At 39.4% G+C, this 18,898-nt stretch overlaps 1 protein-coding gene across 1 annotated transcript in view; it reads right to left on the reverse strand.

Annotated features, from left to right (window-relative positions):
* The window catches only part of LOC118017981 (phospholipid-transporting ATPase FetA-like), a 118,723-nt gene that overhangs the window by 75,330 nt on the left and 24,495 nt on the right, over nt 1–18,898 (reverse strand). The window contains exon 3 of the mRNA XM_035016383.1: nt 13,822–13,899. Within this exon, the coding sequence (XP_034872274.1) occupies nt 13,822–13,899 (78 nt within the window). The remainder of the gene's footprint in view (nt 1–13,821; nt 13,900–18,898) is intronic.

An 18,898-nucleotide genomic window follows, 5' to 3' on the forward strand; every position in this document is an offset into this window, starting at 1 on the left:
CTCCAGATTCCACTGTGTAGCACTCTTTTGCTCCCTGCAGGATTTCAGCACTGATGGGCAGGATGAATATGGTGGCGCCCTATTCTCTAGCCCCGAGCTGAAAATTTGCACCCCCCATTCTCCAGTGAGCCCTCACAGAAAAGCAATCACTCTTGTCTCCCTGGTTTCCATCAGAACTCTGTGTTCACCTGACCTGTGACTGACTGTTTTTATCTCAGGCATGTGATTGAATTTCAAAACCCCAAATTTTATGGATTCCTGCAGTGCAGACTGGGGGAGGGAGGAGGGTCTCACCACCTTCTGCCTTTTGCTGGACCCCTCCCAGGAAAGTGGTTGCATGACCATGCAGCAGTTCACAGTTTATGGCAACATAGAGCAGAAAGCCAGCACCTAGACTTGCTGTTTTCAACTGGCTTCCCCACTCCTACGTCTGGGAATTCTGCCCCACTCAGGCACGCCCCATTCTTCTTCTGACCCTGGGGATCCTGAGATCATGCTGTCACACTTGGGATACTGCCCTGCTTCACCACCTAAGCATCTTTAAGCCAGGACGTCCCCCACTGTAGCAGATTTCTAAGAGTTCCAATTTTGCTCTCCACTGTTTATAATACTTTGCAGTAGCCTCCATAAGCAGACTCCCTCCTCCCTGCCATATCCTCAGCTATATCACAACCCTGATTCAAGTCTCTGCACTTCCCACCTTCCAAAAGGTGGTCGCTTTTCTACGTGTTGATTTGCAGCATTTCTTTTCTCAGATCTCTGATTGATTTCTCAGGTGTTCAGAATGATTTGATAACTATCTAGCTGTGTTTGAGGGATAAGACTTAGGGTCTCCTACTCCTCCTCTCCACTTTTTTTTTTTAAGAGATGGAGGTGGGGAGAGAATCTTAAGCAGGGTCTACACCTAGCATGGAGCACAATGCCGGGCTTGATCTCACAACCCATGACCTGAGCTGATATCAAGAGTCAGATGCTTAACCAACTGGGCCAGCCAGGTGCCACTAAATCATGTAATTTTTATTTTTATTTTTATTTTTTTAAAAGATTTTATTTATTTATTTGAGAGAGAGAGAATGAGAGAGAGCATATGAGATGGGGGAGGGTCAGAGGGAGAAGGAGACTCCCTGCCAAGCAGGGAGCCCGATGTGGGACTCGATCCAGGGACTCCAGGATCATGACCTGAGCCGAAGGCAGTCGCTTAACCAACTGAGCCACCCAGGCGCCCAAATCATGTAATTTTTAATACAGGATAGTAAGTCTTCTTTTTAAAAGTCTTCTTGGCTCTTCTTGTTTATTTTCTCTTCTAGGTAAACTTCAGAATAATTTTGTCCAGCTTCCTCAAGATTGAGAGTCAGAGCTACCTCCCATGAGAAAAACAGTCAGGTCTGGGAAACTACATTGCATTTCTCAGGAGGATAAGATCATAGACTTTTTAAAAAAGTTTTAATTTTAATTCTAGTTAGTTAACATGCAGTGTTATATTAGTTTCAGGTGTACAATATAGTGATTAAACAATTCCATACATCACCCAATGCTCATCACAACAAGTGCACTCCTTAATCCCCATCACCAATTTTACCCATATCCCTACCCACCTCCCCTCTGGTAACTATCAGTTTGTTCCCTATAGTTAAGAGTCTGTTGCTTGGTTTCTCTCTCTTTTCCCCTTTGCTCATTTGTTTTGTTTCTTAAATTCTGTATATGAGTGAAATCACATGGTATTTGTCTATCTCTGACTTATTTTACCTAGCATCTCTGGCTCCATCCATGTCATTGCAAATGGCAAAGATTTCACTGTTGTTGTTGTTGTTTTTTAAGATTTTTTATTTATTTATTTGACAGAGAGACACAGTGAGAGAGGGAACACAGGCAGGGGCAGAGGAAGAGGGAGAAGTAGGCTTCCCACCGAGCAGGAAGCCTGATGCGGGGCTTGATCCCAGAACCCTGGGATCATGACCTGAGCTGAAGGCAGACACTTAATGACTGAGTCAACCAGGTGCCCTGATTTCATTGTTTTTTTTATGGCTGAATAATATTCCATTGTATATGTATACATCTTCTTTATCTATTCATCAATCTATGGACACTTGGGCTGCTTCCATATCTTGGCTATTGTAAATAATGCTGCTATAAACACAGGGGTGCATGTATCCCTTTGGATTGGTGTTTGGTGTTTGTGTATTCTTTGGGTTAATAGCCAGTACTGCAATTGCTGGATTGTAGGATAGTTCTATTTCCCACCCCCCCTTTTTTTAAGTAGGTTCCACGTCCAGCGGAGAGCCCAGTGCAGGGCTTTAACTCACGACCCTGAGATCAAAACCTGAGCCGAGATCAAGAGCTGGACACTTAACTGACTGAGCCACCTAGATGCCCCGGGGTAGTTCTGTTTTTGACTTTGAGGAACCTCTGTACTCTTTTCTAGAGTGATTGGACCAGTTTGCATTCCTACCAACAGTGCACGAGGATTCCTTTTTCTCCATATCCTCACCAACACCTGTTGTTTAGATCACAGACTTTTTTTTTTTTTTATAAATTGATTTTTTTTTTTTTTAAGATTTTATTTATTTATTCATGAGAGAGAGAGAGGCAGAGGGAGAAGCAGGCTCCCAAGGAGCAGGGAGCCCGATGCGGGACTCGATCCCAGGACCCTGAGATCATGACCTGAGCCGAAGGCAGACGCTCAACCATCTGAGCCACCCAGGTGCCCCTAGATCACAGACTTTTAAAAAATAGCTGAGGAGATGATAACACAATGATAAGGCAGGGATTTTATGGTTCTTCATGTAATCTCTGTTCCTCCTCTGCCCATCAGCAAAAATTGCTAAACATCATGAAGTTATAACATGAGTAAATTTTTTTTTTTTAAAGATTTTATTTATTTATTTGTTAGAGAGAGAGAAACAGCAAGCACAAGCAGAGGGAGGGGGAGGGGGAGGGGCAGAGGGAGGAGCAGACTCCCCGCTGCACAGGGAGCCCGATGTGGGACTCTATCCCAGGACCCTGGGATCATGACCTGAGCTGAAGGCAGACACTTAACTGACTGAGCCACCCAGGCATCCCTAACATGAGTAAATTTCTTATAGAAAATACCTAAGGGGCCCAAATCTGCACATTGGGCAGTACAAAAATAGAATTATGATGGGGCGCCTGGGTGGCTCAGTCATTAAGTGTCTGCCTTCGGCTCAGGTCATGGTCCCGGGGTCCTGGGATCGAGCCCCGCATCGGGCTCCCTGCTCTGCGGGGAGCCTACTTCTCCCTCTCCCACTCCGCCTGCTTGTGTTCCCTCATTCGCTGTGTCTCTCTCTGTCAAATAAATAAATAAAATCTTAAAAAAAAAAAAATAGAATTATGAGGAAGTTCAGGTATCTGCACAAATTATAGGAAAGGTGAAACTGGGATGTTTAGTTACTTTCACTCCAGGATTTGAGAGATTATACAGATTAAGTGGGATGGAGTTGACATTTTTGCACTATTAGTCCCCCACTTAGTGACATACTATATATCCCTGTGAGGAAGATAGAGAGTTGTTGGTGTATCCCTGGGAAGCCACTCTTTTGTGCATTATTACGATCATGTCTGTATAGTTACTTTGCTAGCAATACATATGAATCTTCCTTGGGCTAGGTTTATGATCCAGCTATGCACCTTCTAGTGTGTTCTACCAAACTAGTGCATTTCTTTCACATTGTTTCATTCTAGTGATTACTAGGATTACGTCAATAAAGGTGGGGAAAGTTGAAAAGAAACTGATAGGATCTTTTGTTGTGCCTTGTTTTGACTAGTTAGTGGCTTATTTACAACCTTGTGATACAAGAACTTCAGCTAACCATTGTAGCTTAGGTTATCCAAAGAAGTGGAACATGTATGGCTCAGATAATTTAGCTGCATCTAGGATTTAGAGCTGCTAGTTGGCCTATCTATTTGTGCAGGGGCTTTTTCAGGGGCCCAGATAGCTGCCTGATTATGGCAGAGTATCAGGGCAGCGTTGGTATTTCTACCAGTGTTGAGGTTATTCAATCCATGAGTAGGCTAATCTACTATGTTCATACTCAATAAGCTTAGGCAATGATAAGTAAAATCAGTCTCTCCCATGCCATTTGACCCTCTAATCATACCCAACCAACCAGCACAGCCTCTCCATTTATTAAAAAATATTATTTTATAACTCTTCATAAAGTTCTAATATTTTCTTATTGAATCTTACATTGCTTATTAAATTTAATCCTAGATATTACTATTTTTTAATTTACTAAAGGTCTAACAGGTTTTTCCAGCAACTCATCTGGGTGCAGCAGGCTATTCGCTCTAAGCCCATCAGTCCCAAGATATACATGGAGTCCAGGCTCTGTACAACAACTTAATACATACCTCCCTCTTTGAGTTTAAGAGTAAAGTAAAGCAGGGGTGCCTGGGTGGCTCAGTTGGTTAAGCGGCTGCCTTCAGCCCAGGTCATGATTCCAGGGTCCTGGGATCGAGCCCCACGTCAGGCTCTCTGCTGAGTGGGGAGCCTGCTTCTTCCTCTCCCTCTACCTGCCGCTCCCCCTGCTTGTACTCTCTCCAATAAAAAATAAAAAATCTTTAGGGTGCCTGGGTGGCTCAGTCGTTAAGCGTCTGCCTTCGGCTCAGGTCATGATCCCAGGGTCCTGGGATCGAGTCCCACATCGGGCTCCCTGCTCAGCAGGAAGCCTGCTTCTCGCTCTCCCACTCCCCCTGCTTGTGTTCCTGCTCTCGCTATCTCTCTCTCTGTCAAATAAATAAATAAAATCTTTAAAAAAAAAAAAAATCTTAAAAAAAAAAAAAGTAAAGTAAAGCAGGTAGATCCCAAAGTTCAGAGCCTGAGTTGGTGGAGACAGACTGAGACTCCAAAGTGGGGGCAGGAGTAACCTTCACCTAGTTCTGGCTCTTTGATATCACATCTTTCATGAAAGAAGAGAAAGGAGAAAAGAAAGTAGGATTTCCAATAGGAAGGGAAGAGGAATTGAGGGCTAGAAAGTCAGATTTCAGAAGATGCCTCTAAAAAAGGAAAGCAGGAATGATGAGAAAAGTAGTTAAAATGTCAGTTGGCACAACCATCTAGGAGAAGAAACTCAAAGTCTGAGAGAGACAGAAGACAAGCCTAAGGAAAGAAAGAAGCCAGTCATGTTTGAGACAATAAAGGCAGGCAGGCAGTTAGTTTTCAGACTGGATAATAAAAGATTAATTCAAGATTCACCAAAATGACAACAACAACAACAAAACCAATTTGCTAGGGCTTGTGACTACTGTTGAGAAAAGACTGGGATGACTGATTGTTTACCCCATTACTTGTTAATTCAAACTTTATTTCTGTTTGGCTGAAACAAGAGTGACAAAATGTGAATTATGGATGAGAGGTTAGAACTATAGAAGACTAAAAATTAGATTAGACAAGGAGAGTCTAGAAGACAGTCTAGTTGAAAAGGTCCTGACTACAGAATTCAAGGGCATAAACACCTAGCTTAGCCTCTGGTGACTGGAAAATGCATCCATCTTTGGTAACTAAGGGTTGAGTCTACAGCCTGTTGAATGAAGGCCTGGTTTCAAAGGGACCTGTGTTGAGATCAGAGCTAGACTGTGGGTGGTAAAATAATTGAACTGAAAGGGCCATTTTGGTGAAGCAAGGCAACGTGGTATTATAAAATGTGCAGTGGACTTAGAGTTTAAAATTATGGTAGCCTCCAACAGTGGTTAATAACATGAGCAACTGAGTCAGGCTGCCAGGATTCAAATCTCAGTTCTCCACTTACCAGCTATGTAGCCTTGAGGGAGTTACTTAACCTCTATGAGACTCATTTCCTTCATCTATAAAATTGAAATGATAATACCTATTCATAAGGTTATTGTGAGGATTAATAAATTAAGGCATACAAAGCACCATTTTAGAACAACTCTTTTTTTTTTTTAAAGATTTTATTTATTTATTTGACAGAGAGAGAGCACACGCAGGGGGAACGGCAGGCAGAGGGAGAGGAAGAAGCAGACTCCCTGCTGAACAGGGAGCCCCACGCTCCCTTTTGAACTTTCAGCTATCTCCTGTGGATGTACAAAGCTAATCTGGTTAGTAGAGAAGGAAGGGTACAAAAGCCACAGTCTAGTGAGGGGAACTCTACTCAAGCCCTTGGTGGGATGGTAGTAGAAGAGAAGTGTCAAAATAGGAGAAGCCTCTGTCTAACAGTGTTCTTAGTGTTTTGATTCAAATGCCAGGGTGAAAAACTTAGCTCTTATGCAATCTGGATATAATCCAATCTCAGGTTTTAAAGGTTAAAGCTACGGAAGATTGGAGATTAGCCTAGACAAGGAAATGGCAGAAATTAAAAAGGAAAATGAGCTCTGTAAGAGGGAACTAGAGAAAGAGGCACACTGAAAAATAAGTAACCAAGAGGAAGGAGGAAGAAGGGAGAAAAAGGGAAGAAGGCCGTTGGTCAGGTGGCAATTAGGCTTAGGAGGATCTCGGCAAATATCTCCTTGCTCATAGTGGGAACTCAATCACAAATGGAATTTTCCAGCTAAGAAAGAAAAGCAGTGAGATGATTTTAGGAATACAAGTCTCTAGTAGATTAGTCAGGCCCTCTCTCCTTACACCACCAGACTCCCAACTCAATTAAGTGCTAGTGGGAGAAACTCAGCAATGATCCCTTGTTATTATTCTAGATCAACAGGCCTAGGTGATTTCACTCAAGTCATCTAATGCCTGTGGCTAAAATTTTCCCATCTCTAAAAAGTGAGGATAGCTGCCAGAGGAAGGATAACTGGCTAATTTCTGTAATTTCTGGTCAGATTAGTTGGCATCAGTTTACTTTAGGAATACTGGAATTTCTTAGGGGCACCTGGGTGGCTCAGTTGTTAAGCATCTGCCTTCAGCTCAGGTCATGATCCCAGGGTCCTAGGATCGAGCCCCGAGTCGGGAACTCTGCTCAGCAGGAAGCCTGCTTCTCCCTCTCCCACTCCCCCCTGCTTGTGTTCCCTCTCTTGCTGTGTCTCCTTCTGTCAAACAAACAAACAAACAAACAAACAAATAAATAAATAAAATCTTTAAAAAAAAAAGGAATACTGGAATTTCTTAGATTCCAAATGATGGCAATTTATCCCTTTGTAGTCAAATAGTATAATCTGAAACATGTACCAGTAAATTCAGCTAACCATATGACTTCCAGTCTTGGGTACACACAAAAAAATTTCTATTTCCTTTCCCCAGACTACATCTCTAAGATATCAACAAATGATATTTCTATCTAAAGAATGGTAAGTAGAATACCTAAATGACATGGAAGAGAGTCACCACAAGAAAGGCCAGGGCCTGTGGTCCCACAGAATAAACAGTAACTCATTTGTTTTCTCATCACCACTTCATTATGTTTCAGGTTTAGTCTGGTTTAGTCTGCCCACTGCTATGTCTCATGGTTTACATTTAGCTCACTTACCATATTTATTCATAATACCATCTTCTCCCACTAAACAAAGAGCTACTTAAAGGTAGAGACCCTATCTTTCCTTTTTTTCTTTTCTTTAAATCTCTGTATCTGGGATCACGACCCGAGCCGAAGGCAGCCGCTCAACCGACTGAGCCACCCAGGTGCCCCTTGTTGATCTTTCTATGCCAAGGTCAGCAAACAGGAGGATATTCAGCATGGTTGAAGAGGGTGGGTAGAGTGTAGTGTCAAAAAGAACCTGGAGACTTATTCAACCATAACAGGAAGCTTGTATTTCCTGAGAAAGTCATGGGAATAAAATATTCAATAATATTTTAATAGCGATATACTGATGTATCAGGATAGATGCAAGCTACACTTGTAAACATAGCATAATGCATAAACTTGTCCAATCACTATGTTGTACACCTGAAGCTAATGTAATATTATGTGTCAACTATACTCAAATTAAAAAGAAAGAAAGTAAAAAAGAAAAAAAAAAGAGGTAAAAATGTTGAAGACATGAAAGGCAGGGAAAAATAGAGAAGTTTCACACTGGAGGAGGCTAAAGAGATAATAGGAGCATGTGTTACTGAAAGGGATAGCATAGAAAGGAAGAAGAGACATTGTTAGGGAAGTTGGTGAAATTTAAATGGAGGTGACATGGGGGGTACAAGAGTCTATTACTTGAATGATAGTTTTGTATTAATGCTGACTTCCTAACTTGAATGGTTATATGGTAAAGTAGCAAAATGTCCTCAATGTGGAGAAATATACACCCAAGTATTTAGGGGTGAAGAGACATCATGTTTGCAACTTGTTCTCAAAAGGCTCAGAAAATGGGATGCCTGGGTGGCTCAGTAAGTTAAGCATCTGCCTTTGGCTCAGGTCATGATCTCAGGGTCCTGGGATCGAGCCCCACTTTGGGCTCCGTGCTCAGTGGGGAGTCTGCTTCTCCCTCTCCCTCTACCCCTCCCACCACCCCTCCCCACACGCTCATGCTCTCTCTCTCAAATAAATAAATAAAATCTTAAAAAAAAAGGCTCAGAAAACAACTAATTATTATATATATAATAAATGTTATATATAAACATAATATGTATAATAGGTACACACACATATAGAGATGAAGCAAATGTGATAAGATATTAGCAATTAGGCATCTGGGTGAGGAGATTATGGATATTTGTGCTGTACTTGTAATTTTTTGAAAGTTTAAAAATTACATATATTTTCAATTAAAAAAAAATAAAAGAGGGGCGCCTGGGTGGCTCAGTCGTTAAGCGTTTGCCTTTGGCTCAGGTCATGATCTCAGGGTCCTGGAATTGAGCCCCGCATCGGGCTCCCTGCTCAGCAGGAAGCCTGCTTCTCCCTCTCCCACTCCCCCTGCTTGTGTTCCCTCTCTCACTGTGTCTCTCTCTGTCAAATAAAAAAATAAAATCTTTAAAAAAGAATTAAAAAAAAAGAATCTAGAGAGGAAGCTCACTAAAGTCTTGAATGTCATGAAAAGTCCAATTCTTGAGCTACTAGCTCTTCTGTTACCTCTGCCTCTGCCCATTCCCTCCATAACTTCACTAACTTACCTGTCCAAGCTGAGCAGAAATAAGAGTAGAATTACTCAAAGGACAATCAAAATGGTAATAAAAGAAAATAAAATAGTAATAAAACAAATAGAAAATCAAAATAGTAATAAAAGCAAACAAAACAAAACAAAACACCCAGCAAATCCTAATTTAGTAATAGGGTGACACAGAAGATTGGTCAGTTGGCACAGTTCAGGACATGATCAGAACTAAAGGGGGGCTCCTGGGTGGCTAAGTCAGTTAGGCGTCCGACTCTTTTGGCTCAGGTCATGATCTCCGGGGTCATGAAATCAAGCCCCATGCTGGGCTCCGTGCTCAGCAAGGAGTCTGTTTGAAATTCTCTCTCTTCCTCTCCCTTTCCCTTTGCCCCTTCCCCACTCATGCTCTCTCAATCTCTAAAATAAATAAATCTTTTAAAAAGCCAAAAAACAAAACTAAAGGCCGTACCCACTATTCCTGTTGGAGACCTTTGGTTTCTTCCCTCTTCTCTCAAGGGAAAAGCTGACAGGAATATCATTCATATCACTCCATATAGAGCGAAGTTGGGAGTGGTGCTTTGCCATTCTGACATTTGGAAAGTAGAGCCAATGATTTTTTATCAATGTGGTAAAGGTAAAATTAATCATGTTTGATTGAACTGCTAGATATCACTTTCAGGGTTTCCCAGTCATGAAACCTTCCTTGGGATAGGAGATGAGAGGCTGGAAAACTTATAATAAAGGCCATCATTTAGAAACAAAATGCCATTCACACAAAGCTGGATCTAATAGTAAATCCTAGTGATACTAAAGAAGCAATTTCACTCTTAAGAGATTCAAAACTTAATTCCCTTTGTTTAGGGTTGCCAGATTTAGCAAATAAAAATACAAAGACAAGTATGTCCCAAATATTTACGTGGGACATATTTATACTAAAAAATTATTCATTATTTATTGAGATTCAAATTTAATTGAGAATCGTGTATTTTATCTTGCTACCCTGCTCCTGTTACTGAGGTCAGGAAAAGTTCCTATAAATTCAATTGTTGCTTTATATTTTCTAAAGAAACATAATTCTAGAAACTAACTCTAAAAACTGTAGATGTCTTTTTTATCCTAAATAACTTTATTGAGATATACATACCATATAATTCACCTATTTAAAATAAAATGTACAATTCAATGGTTTGTAGTATGTTCACACAGAGTTATGCAATATACATGGTCTATTTTTTGTTTTTAAGTGTGGTATTGTGTAGGATTCTATTACTAAAGTTCTGATTAATTTTCTGCTCTAAATGCCACAATATCTATGCCCTTCCTCCTTCCTATTGTTTTCCTTTTTTTTCTTTTTCTGTCCTTTCCTTTTAGTTTCTCCAACTTCCTTCCCTTTGTGATTACACTTTTTTCTTTAATGATTTTTCAAATAACCCAAAGTAACACATAAATATATTTTAATTGTAAAAGACCTAAAATCAGAAATATAAAGAAAGAAAGTTTCCTTTCCCCTCTTTCTCCCTTTCTCCCAGACAATTTAGTAGAACCATTAACAGACTGTATATCCTTTGTGTCCCTTCCTCTTCAGGGCATTTACATATAAATGTATACATATATACTTTCCAGAACAGAGGAAACTCTGTAGGCACTGTGCAAGGCAGACAATTTAGTAGAATCATACAAGATATATCCAAAACAGCAAAGCAACAATTCAATATAGGATATAAGTAAGACTTAAAATTAATTGTACGTTCAAGAGAATTGAAATGATATGTTCACACAAAAGCTTATACATGAATGGCTACAGCAGTATTGTTCATAATAGCCCCAAAGTGGAAACAACCCAAATGTCTACCTACTGGTGAATGGATAAATTGTGGTGTATACATACATTGGAATGGTATTCAGCCTTACAAAGGAATGGAGTACTGATACATACTACAACATGAACCTTGAAAATATTAAGTGAAAGAAGCCAGTCACAAAAGGCCAGATATTTTATGATTCTATTTATGTCATGTCCAGTATAGGCAAATCAACAGAGATAGAAAGTAAATTAGTGGTTGCTAGAGGGTGGGGAAGGCAGGAATTGGGAGTGACTGCTAATGGGTATGGGGTTTCTTTTTGGGGTGATGAAAATGTTCTAAAATTAAATTATAGTCACAGTGGCACAGTTCTAATATATTTTAACAATCACTAAATTGTATGCTTTAAAAGGGTAATTCAATGGCATGTAAGTTATGGCTCAATAAGACTTTTTTTTTTTAAAGATTTTATTTATTTATTTGAGAGAGAGAGTGAGAGAGAGAAAGAGCACAAGAGGGGGGAGCAGGAGAGGGAGAAGCAGGCTCCCTCCCGAGCAGGGAGCCCGACGTGGGACTCGATCCCGGGACTCCAGGATCATGACCTGAGCCGAAGGCAGTCGCTTAACCAACTGAGCCACCCAGGCGCCCCTCAATAAGGCTATTATTTTTAAAAACTCCAGAAGCCAAGCACTGTAAGAATTCAAGATGGAAAGATAATGCAGGGGAGGGGACAGGGGAGGTTGGTGGCTGGAATTGCTGGAGAAGGCTTCATGGAGAAAAACTTGCACTAAACCTAAACGATGAACATCCGTTCAATATAAATATAGGAGACAGGTATGTAAGCAGGAAGAAGAACCTAATGAAAAGTTTGGCACTGAGACTGGACAAGTTGTATGATATTACAGAGGTAAGAAGAGTCTGAAGGAGGCAGGAAACAAGACTATAAAGTCAGGGCTTTAATGTTAGGCTGATGACCTTAAAATTATTAGTAGCTGACAAGGAATCCCAGAAAGACTTTGAGCAGGGAAAAACACGATAAAACTGGAATTTCGGAAGATTAATATGATGTATAGAATGGAGAGGGTAGATAAGCAAGACACTAGAACCAGTCAATATTCACTCTATGTACTGTAAGTTTTCCAACCAGAATAGGTTGATAGCCTAGAAAAGGGCAGAAGCCAAATTACTGGGTTTGCCACTGTTATTTTGTTGACTCAAGCTAAGAGGCCAACATCTTGGAAGGACCAGTATTAATTGCTCACTGCTGAAAACAGCACAAGCAATAACTCTACTGTAGTAGGTAGGCCTCGCCTACTTAAAGGGGTTTAGGCCAGGAAAAGTAGTTTCAATTATTTTTCACTGGTAAAACTTTGGACTTTTGAAATAACCCCCATTTATAAATGTTCAAGTTCTTAGTTATCTTCCCGAACAACAACAACAAAAAAATCAGAGCTCCTATAGATTAAGTTTTTTTTTTTACATATTTACCTAGTGTTTACCATGTACCAGATACTGTCCTAAGTGCTTTACAAATATTTCTTCATTCAATCCTCACAACATACTTATGAGGTAGCACTGTTATTAGCCTGATTTCATAGATGAGAAACTGTAGCATAGAGAAATTAAGAGACTTGCCCAAGATAACATAGTAAGTGGCAGAGCTTGGATTCAAACCTAAACAGTATGGCTCCAGAAGCCATGCTCTTAACCACAATGCCCCCATATGATCTTACTTCACAGCATTTATTGTAGATATAATTTGATATTTCTCTGTGCTATTATTTGACGTGTTACTACTTAATTAAAGGTTGTCCTTCACTAAGCTGTAATTTCTGTGAGAGCAGGGATTCTGTGTAGGTTTGTCGCCATTTTATTACCAGCATGTAGCACAGTGGCCAGCATTCATTTGGTGATCAATAAATATTTGTTGAATAAGTAAATCAGTCCTTACTGATGATTGCCACATCGTTCTTTTACCTTGAATTTACTGTTCCCTAAAGTATTCTCCTCTCCCATATTTTCTGTTCATAAGAAGATGCGGGAGAAATTGGTCAGTTAACTTGTTTTTCCCCAGCCTTCTTTCCTTTAGCAGTTCTGAGAGTAGGAAAGGACTCCCTGGTTTTTCCCTCAGTTGGGAGGTCCCTGACTTCCTCTTCCTGGAACTAAAGCCTGTGCCCTTGGGATGGAATTCTTCTTTATGGAACTATGTGCCCTTGAAATGAGTTCCCTCCAGGAATCAGACAACTGCACAATGACAGAAAATAAAGGTTTAGTGTGACCTGAAATCAGTGACCTAATTTCATTCTCTGCACCTTCTTCATTCCTCAAAAGGAAGCCTAAATATAGAACTATATTCTGGCTTGCTTTTCAAAATTTTATGTCAAAAAAAATTTTTTTTTCATGTCAGGCAGTTCTAAATATAGAACTACATTCTGGCTTCCTTTTTGAAAATTTTATGTCAGAAAAATTTTTTTTCTCGTGTCAGGCTTGGGTGTGATTACCCCAGCTCCCTTTAGTACTTGGATTCACCACAGGAGAGCATGGAAGTGGTATGGAAATCCTCCCTAATACCATAGCCAGATCTATTTGCTCTGTCCACAAAGAGTCTGCAAAGGATGACCTTATCTGTTTCAGCAGCCTCTTTTCACACTGAACACTTCTTTTTAGCAGGAGGCTGTTGTGAAGGATGGGGAGAGGAAAAGGAACACAGGCTTTTCCGGTGAACTTCCAAATAAAAGTACAAAATAAAATAGAAATAGAAATAAAAGTACAAGAGACTGGAACTACTCACGTCAGAATTCTCAGATAACCAAACAGTGGAGTTTGTACTTGTAAGGACAAAGTATTTACTTCTGCAAAGTATATTTCCTTTCCTGGTCAGTTGTTTGGTAGATTGGTGGTTTGAGTGATAGACTGGCCGGTCTATTTGTCTGTCCTATGTACATTAGCACGTGTACTCAATGCACACACACTTACTTTTGGAGGCAATAATAATGACATAGAGACTTAGATATTTACTGAGTTCACCTACCTTCACTTTGTCTGCCCTCACTTTGTCTTTCAATTAGAGACATTGCAGAATAGTACCAACTATAATTCCATGGAATTTCTGCAAAGGAAATAAAAAGATTCAGTATAAGAATTTCTCATGCCAATACCATTTCACTTAAACATGTGCTTAAGAAACATGTGCTTAAGAAACTTGGAACTTGTTCCCTGAATTCCAAAATAATCTACCTCTAAGATACATATGCTAAATTTTGGAATTCATTTCATATGTCCTCATCATAAAGTTGTATTTTCAAAGCTTGGCAAACAGATTCCACTTTCTGGCAATCAAGTCTAGGCTGATGACTACACTTCGTCAGAAAAATTATCTGTAACAGATCATTGGAAACAGACAAAGAATTATTGGGTGATCTCTTAGTGCAGTTCTGGATTGACATCTTTAATTTTCTATTGATGGGACTATTCTATAATTCTGTAGGCAGGGGTTAACTTGTAGATTTTTATCCCATAGAAATAAAAATATTTTATGTTTGGTGAAAAAGATAACTCCAAAGGTTATGACTTGTGCACTTTAGGAATTCAATTAGTTTTATGTATAAATCAGAAATCTTATCTTAACCTTTATTAAATTTCCTGTAAATACTTAGCTCCTACATTTTCATTTGAACTGGTCTTAACTTATTACTGATTACCTCACTAATTAATGAGTTAAATAAGATATTTGACACCTACAAATAAAATATTTGTATTTATATGAGAGTCATATTTTTTAACTTTTTGAAAATTATACTTCATGAAACCCCATGAGTTTGCTACACAGAAAAACTCTTCTTTCTCTTCATCCTTAACCCAACCCAGAAAAGGCCAATAAAGTATATTTATTTTAAACAATTTCTTTCAGGTCTCCCAAGCCACTAAGTGTGGATAAGCCAAGACTAGAAAACTTTATAGGTATTTTCATCTTAATCACCCCAAACAGGATCAGATGGGGAAAAAATTCATATCTTTAGGGAAATGTAAAGTCTAAATAAAAGGATATTTCCAGCCAAGAGATGTTCAGCTATCAGAAAACAACAACAACAACAACAACAACATAAACCAAACCAAAAAAAACACAACTAGCTGGAAAACTGTGATTTGGAATAACAATGTATCTTCCAGTTCTGCTGTGAGGCCCAAGTGACCTCATTAAGGATAAAATGCATATTTCAGTAATCTAGGCAGAGTTGCATCAAATAACTCAAATAGGAGCCAGAAAGTTAACAGCAGTTAGATATAAAACAATAGGAAATGAAATGCTGGGTACTGGGACAAATTGGAGAATGCATGCTTCCTATAAAAGTATCCAAATGAAAAAGAAAGAAAATTAAATATTGTGCAGGCCAAACAAAATTATTTGTGCTTGTTGGCTACAAAGTTTGTATCCCAACCTAATGTCTGTTTCTTCTGTCAACAGAATCTGTGTTTTCCTAAATAATTTTAGCAGTTCTAATATCACCATTCTCTAGGAACCCAATCCTACTGTAAGTTGCCTACATCTTCACAGTAGGCTTGGGGTTTCTACAGCTGCCAAGAAAGAAGAGCCAAGGATGGGATGTCCTGAAGTTCTGGCTTCTCTCCATCCCCTGCAGGGCCATCAGCAGCTCTCAGAGGGTAGTCTGGCCAAATCCACACAAGGAGTATAGCTAGGAACGTGAAATGGTTATAAGGGACTTAATGGCCAGCCAGGGGCCTGAGTAATGACTGTTTAGCTAGAATCAGGAACTCACCCAATCTGGTGATGTTCTCTGCACACACATCACATTACAAAGCAGCCATCTGGAAAGTATATTTAAGCTGTTAAACTCAGAGGAAGAAAAGGAAAACAAACAAACAAAAACCTCAGAGAGGAAGAATGTGAGGGAAGGGAGGAAGAAATGGAATGTGGGAGGAAAAAGGGAAGAGAGAGAGAAAAAAAAGAGAAAAGAAAAAGATTGGGAGCTAGGGAACCAGGTTTAATTTCAGTCTGCTACTAAAAATGACAATGTGAGCTGGGGTAAATTAGTAACCACTTAGAAACCAGAGAGCCTTCCCTCAAATTTTTTCTAAACTGAGATTTAAAAAAAAGAAACAGGAAATAAATTAGGGAGATACAAGATGGAGAAAGACCCACTAAAGAATAAATTTGTCAGAGAGAGAGTTAGGGGTAATTATGTATTACAAACTAAGTACAACATTTGTGTCTATTACGGGACAGAGAAGAGTTATGAGAGGATTAAGTTAAATAAGGTATGAAAATGTCTGCCATAGTGCTTGTTTTAAAATTTTAATATACATACCCACTAAATTGGTAAAAAAGTTTTAAGTCTAATAATACTGTGCTAGAGAAAAAGTGGAACCAGTGGAACACTTACATACTGTTGATGGTCTTAAAAATTGAACAACCACTTTGGGAAACAATTTGGCTTTATCTTATAGAGTTGATGGGGCATTTATCCTATAATCCAGTCAGTCCATTTTATGTATACACCCTATGGAGACTCTCATAATATGTCATATACAGGATGTGTATGGTAGCATTCTTCATAACAGCAAAATTGGAAACCAACCAAATAGCTATTAATGGTAAAATAGAGAAGTAACCTGTGGTATGTTCGTACAACGGAAAGCTACACAGCAGTGAAAATGAATGAACTACAGTTAAGCACATTAACATGATTAAATCTCAGGAATATAATATTTAGGAGGAAAATTACAAAAGAATACATACGATGTTCCACTTACATAAAGTTAAAAATCATGCAAAACTCTATCATTAGGAACACATACTTTCAAGGTAAACCTATAAAGAGAAACGAGAGAATGAAAGTACAAAATTCAGGATAAAGGTTAGGGAGAGAGTGGGGAGGATGGAAAAGCCATATATACTGAGAGCTTCAAGCTACACTTGTGTTTATGTTATTGTTACTCTTTACAACTTACACATTTGTTATAAACTTTACATCTATTCAACACATAATAACAAAAGAACTAAAAAATTAAAGTTAAATTAAAAAAAAATAACAAAAGAACTAAAAAATTAAATATACCAATCATATGAAATACCCTTCCTATCTTATTCAGGAGAGTAATTTTTTAATAACCCTTATTGAAAGAATAGGCCAATTTGGGTCACCACATTTAAAAGAAAAACATTTTATTTTGAGATAATTTTAAACTTACAGAAGAGTTGCAAAAATAGTATAGAGAATTTCCATATACCCTTCACACACTGTATTCTTTTTTTTTTTTTTTTTAAGATTTTATTTATTTATTTGACAGTAAGAGAGATAGCGAGAGAGGGAACACAAACAGGGGGAATGGGAGAGGGGAGAGGCAGGCCTCCCGCTGAGCAGGGAGCCCAATGGGGGACTCCATCCCAGGACCCTGGGATCATGACCTGAGCTGAAGGCAGATGCTTAATGACTGAGCCACCCAGGTGCCCCCCCACTCTATTCTTATGTTAATATCTTATATACCATAATAGAACAATTATACACTAAGAAATTAACCTTCATATAATAATATAAACTGAAGTACAGAAATTATTTTTTTTTTAAGATTTTATTTATTTATTTGACAGAGAGAGAGATAGCTAGAGCAGGAACACAAGCAGGGGGAGTGGGAGAGGGAGAGGCAGGCTTCCTGCTGAGCAGGGAGCCCGATGCGGGGCTCCATCCCAGGACCCTGAGACCATGACCTGAGCCGAAGGCAGACGCTTAACGACTGAGCCACCCAGGCGCCCCCAGAAATTATTTTTTACCAATGCTTTCCACTAATGTCCTTTTTTTTTTTTTGGCTCTAGGACCCAATCCAGTATCTTACATTGCATTTAGCTGCATGTCTTCAACTTGTCAATGTTCCCGATTCTTTGTTTTTCATGACCTTGACACTTTTGAAAGGTACTGACCAATTGTTTTGTAGAGTGTGCCTCAACTTGTGTTTGTCTGATGTGCCCTTCTCAGGGCATCCTATCAGGGAATACATGCTGTCATGTGCATTCCTAGTGATACGAACCTAGATTGCTTGGTTAAGATGGTGTCTGCCAGAATTCTCCACTGTAAACTTACTAGTTTTCCCTTTGTAATTACTAAATATTTGGGGGGGGGGATTCATTACATTTTTAAAAGAAGGTTGAAAAACACTAGAGTCATAAGAAGAGGCATCGAAGAGAAGTCAAGGAATAGCACCAGCTTCTGTAAGACATGGGGCACCTGGGTGGCTCAGTCTGTTAAGCGTCTAACTCTTGATTTCAGCTCAGGTCATGATCTCAGCATTGTGGGATCAAGTCCCTGTCGGGCTCCGAGCCAAGTGTAGACACTGCTTAACATTCTCTCTCTCCCTCTCCCTCTACCTCTGCTCCTCCCCTACCACCACCCTTACATGTGTGCACATGTTCTTTCTCTCTCTCAAAAAAAAAAAAAAAAGACATAGTTATAGGATCTAAAACTCTTTCATTTAGATATGAGAATCAAAGGTAGAAATAACAGGTCCCATCTTTAGCTGATAATCTCTAAGCTGCCTTGACCTTGAACTGAATCATGTAACATAAAGACAACCTTACTGAAACTTGGGGTTGGGGGTGGAATATTGATCTACCAGTTCACAGTCTTCCAATTGGCAAATAGTGCAAACCAGCTTCGAGTTCCTCCAAGCCCTAGCTGTGATTCTGTGCTGCCAGCATCCTGCATCCACCCCACCCAGTTATTATACACAAAAAACTAGTAAATTTACTAAGTATAAAGGTTTGGAGAAAGTCTTCAAGTTTATATTTAGCTCCATCTGAAAGCTACATAAACTACAATAAACAATGAAGTCTGGCAGCGGCATAGCTGATGACTCTCAGTACTAGAATGTCATCGACTGCATGCATACAAGTCATAATTGGCTCTTAATGAACAAATCTGTCTTTCAGAGAATAGATTTTTCATCAACAAAGGAACAAACTTCTGCATGTCAGAATCTGAGGATAGGATTCTCACACAGAAGCAGATATGCCCATCATCCCCTGACTACAACTAAGAGCTACATTTCCCCCAGACTGTCATATAAAATCATGAACCATTCTATTAAGGTTTCCC

Source organism: Mirounga leonina, unplaced genomic scaffold (assembly GCF_011800145.1).
Source record: "Mirounga leonina isolate KUSES-001 unplaced genomic scaffold, KU_Mleo_1.0 Mir_170, whole genome shotgun sequence".
In the NCBI taxonomy this organism is placed as follows: Eukaryota; Metazoa; Chordata; class Mammalia; order Carnivora; family Phocidae; genus Mirounga; species Mirounga leonina.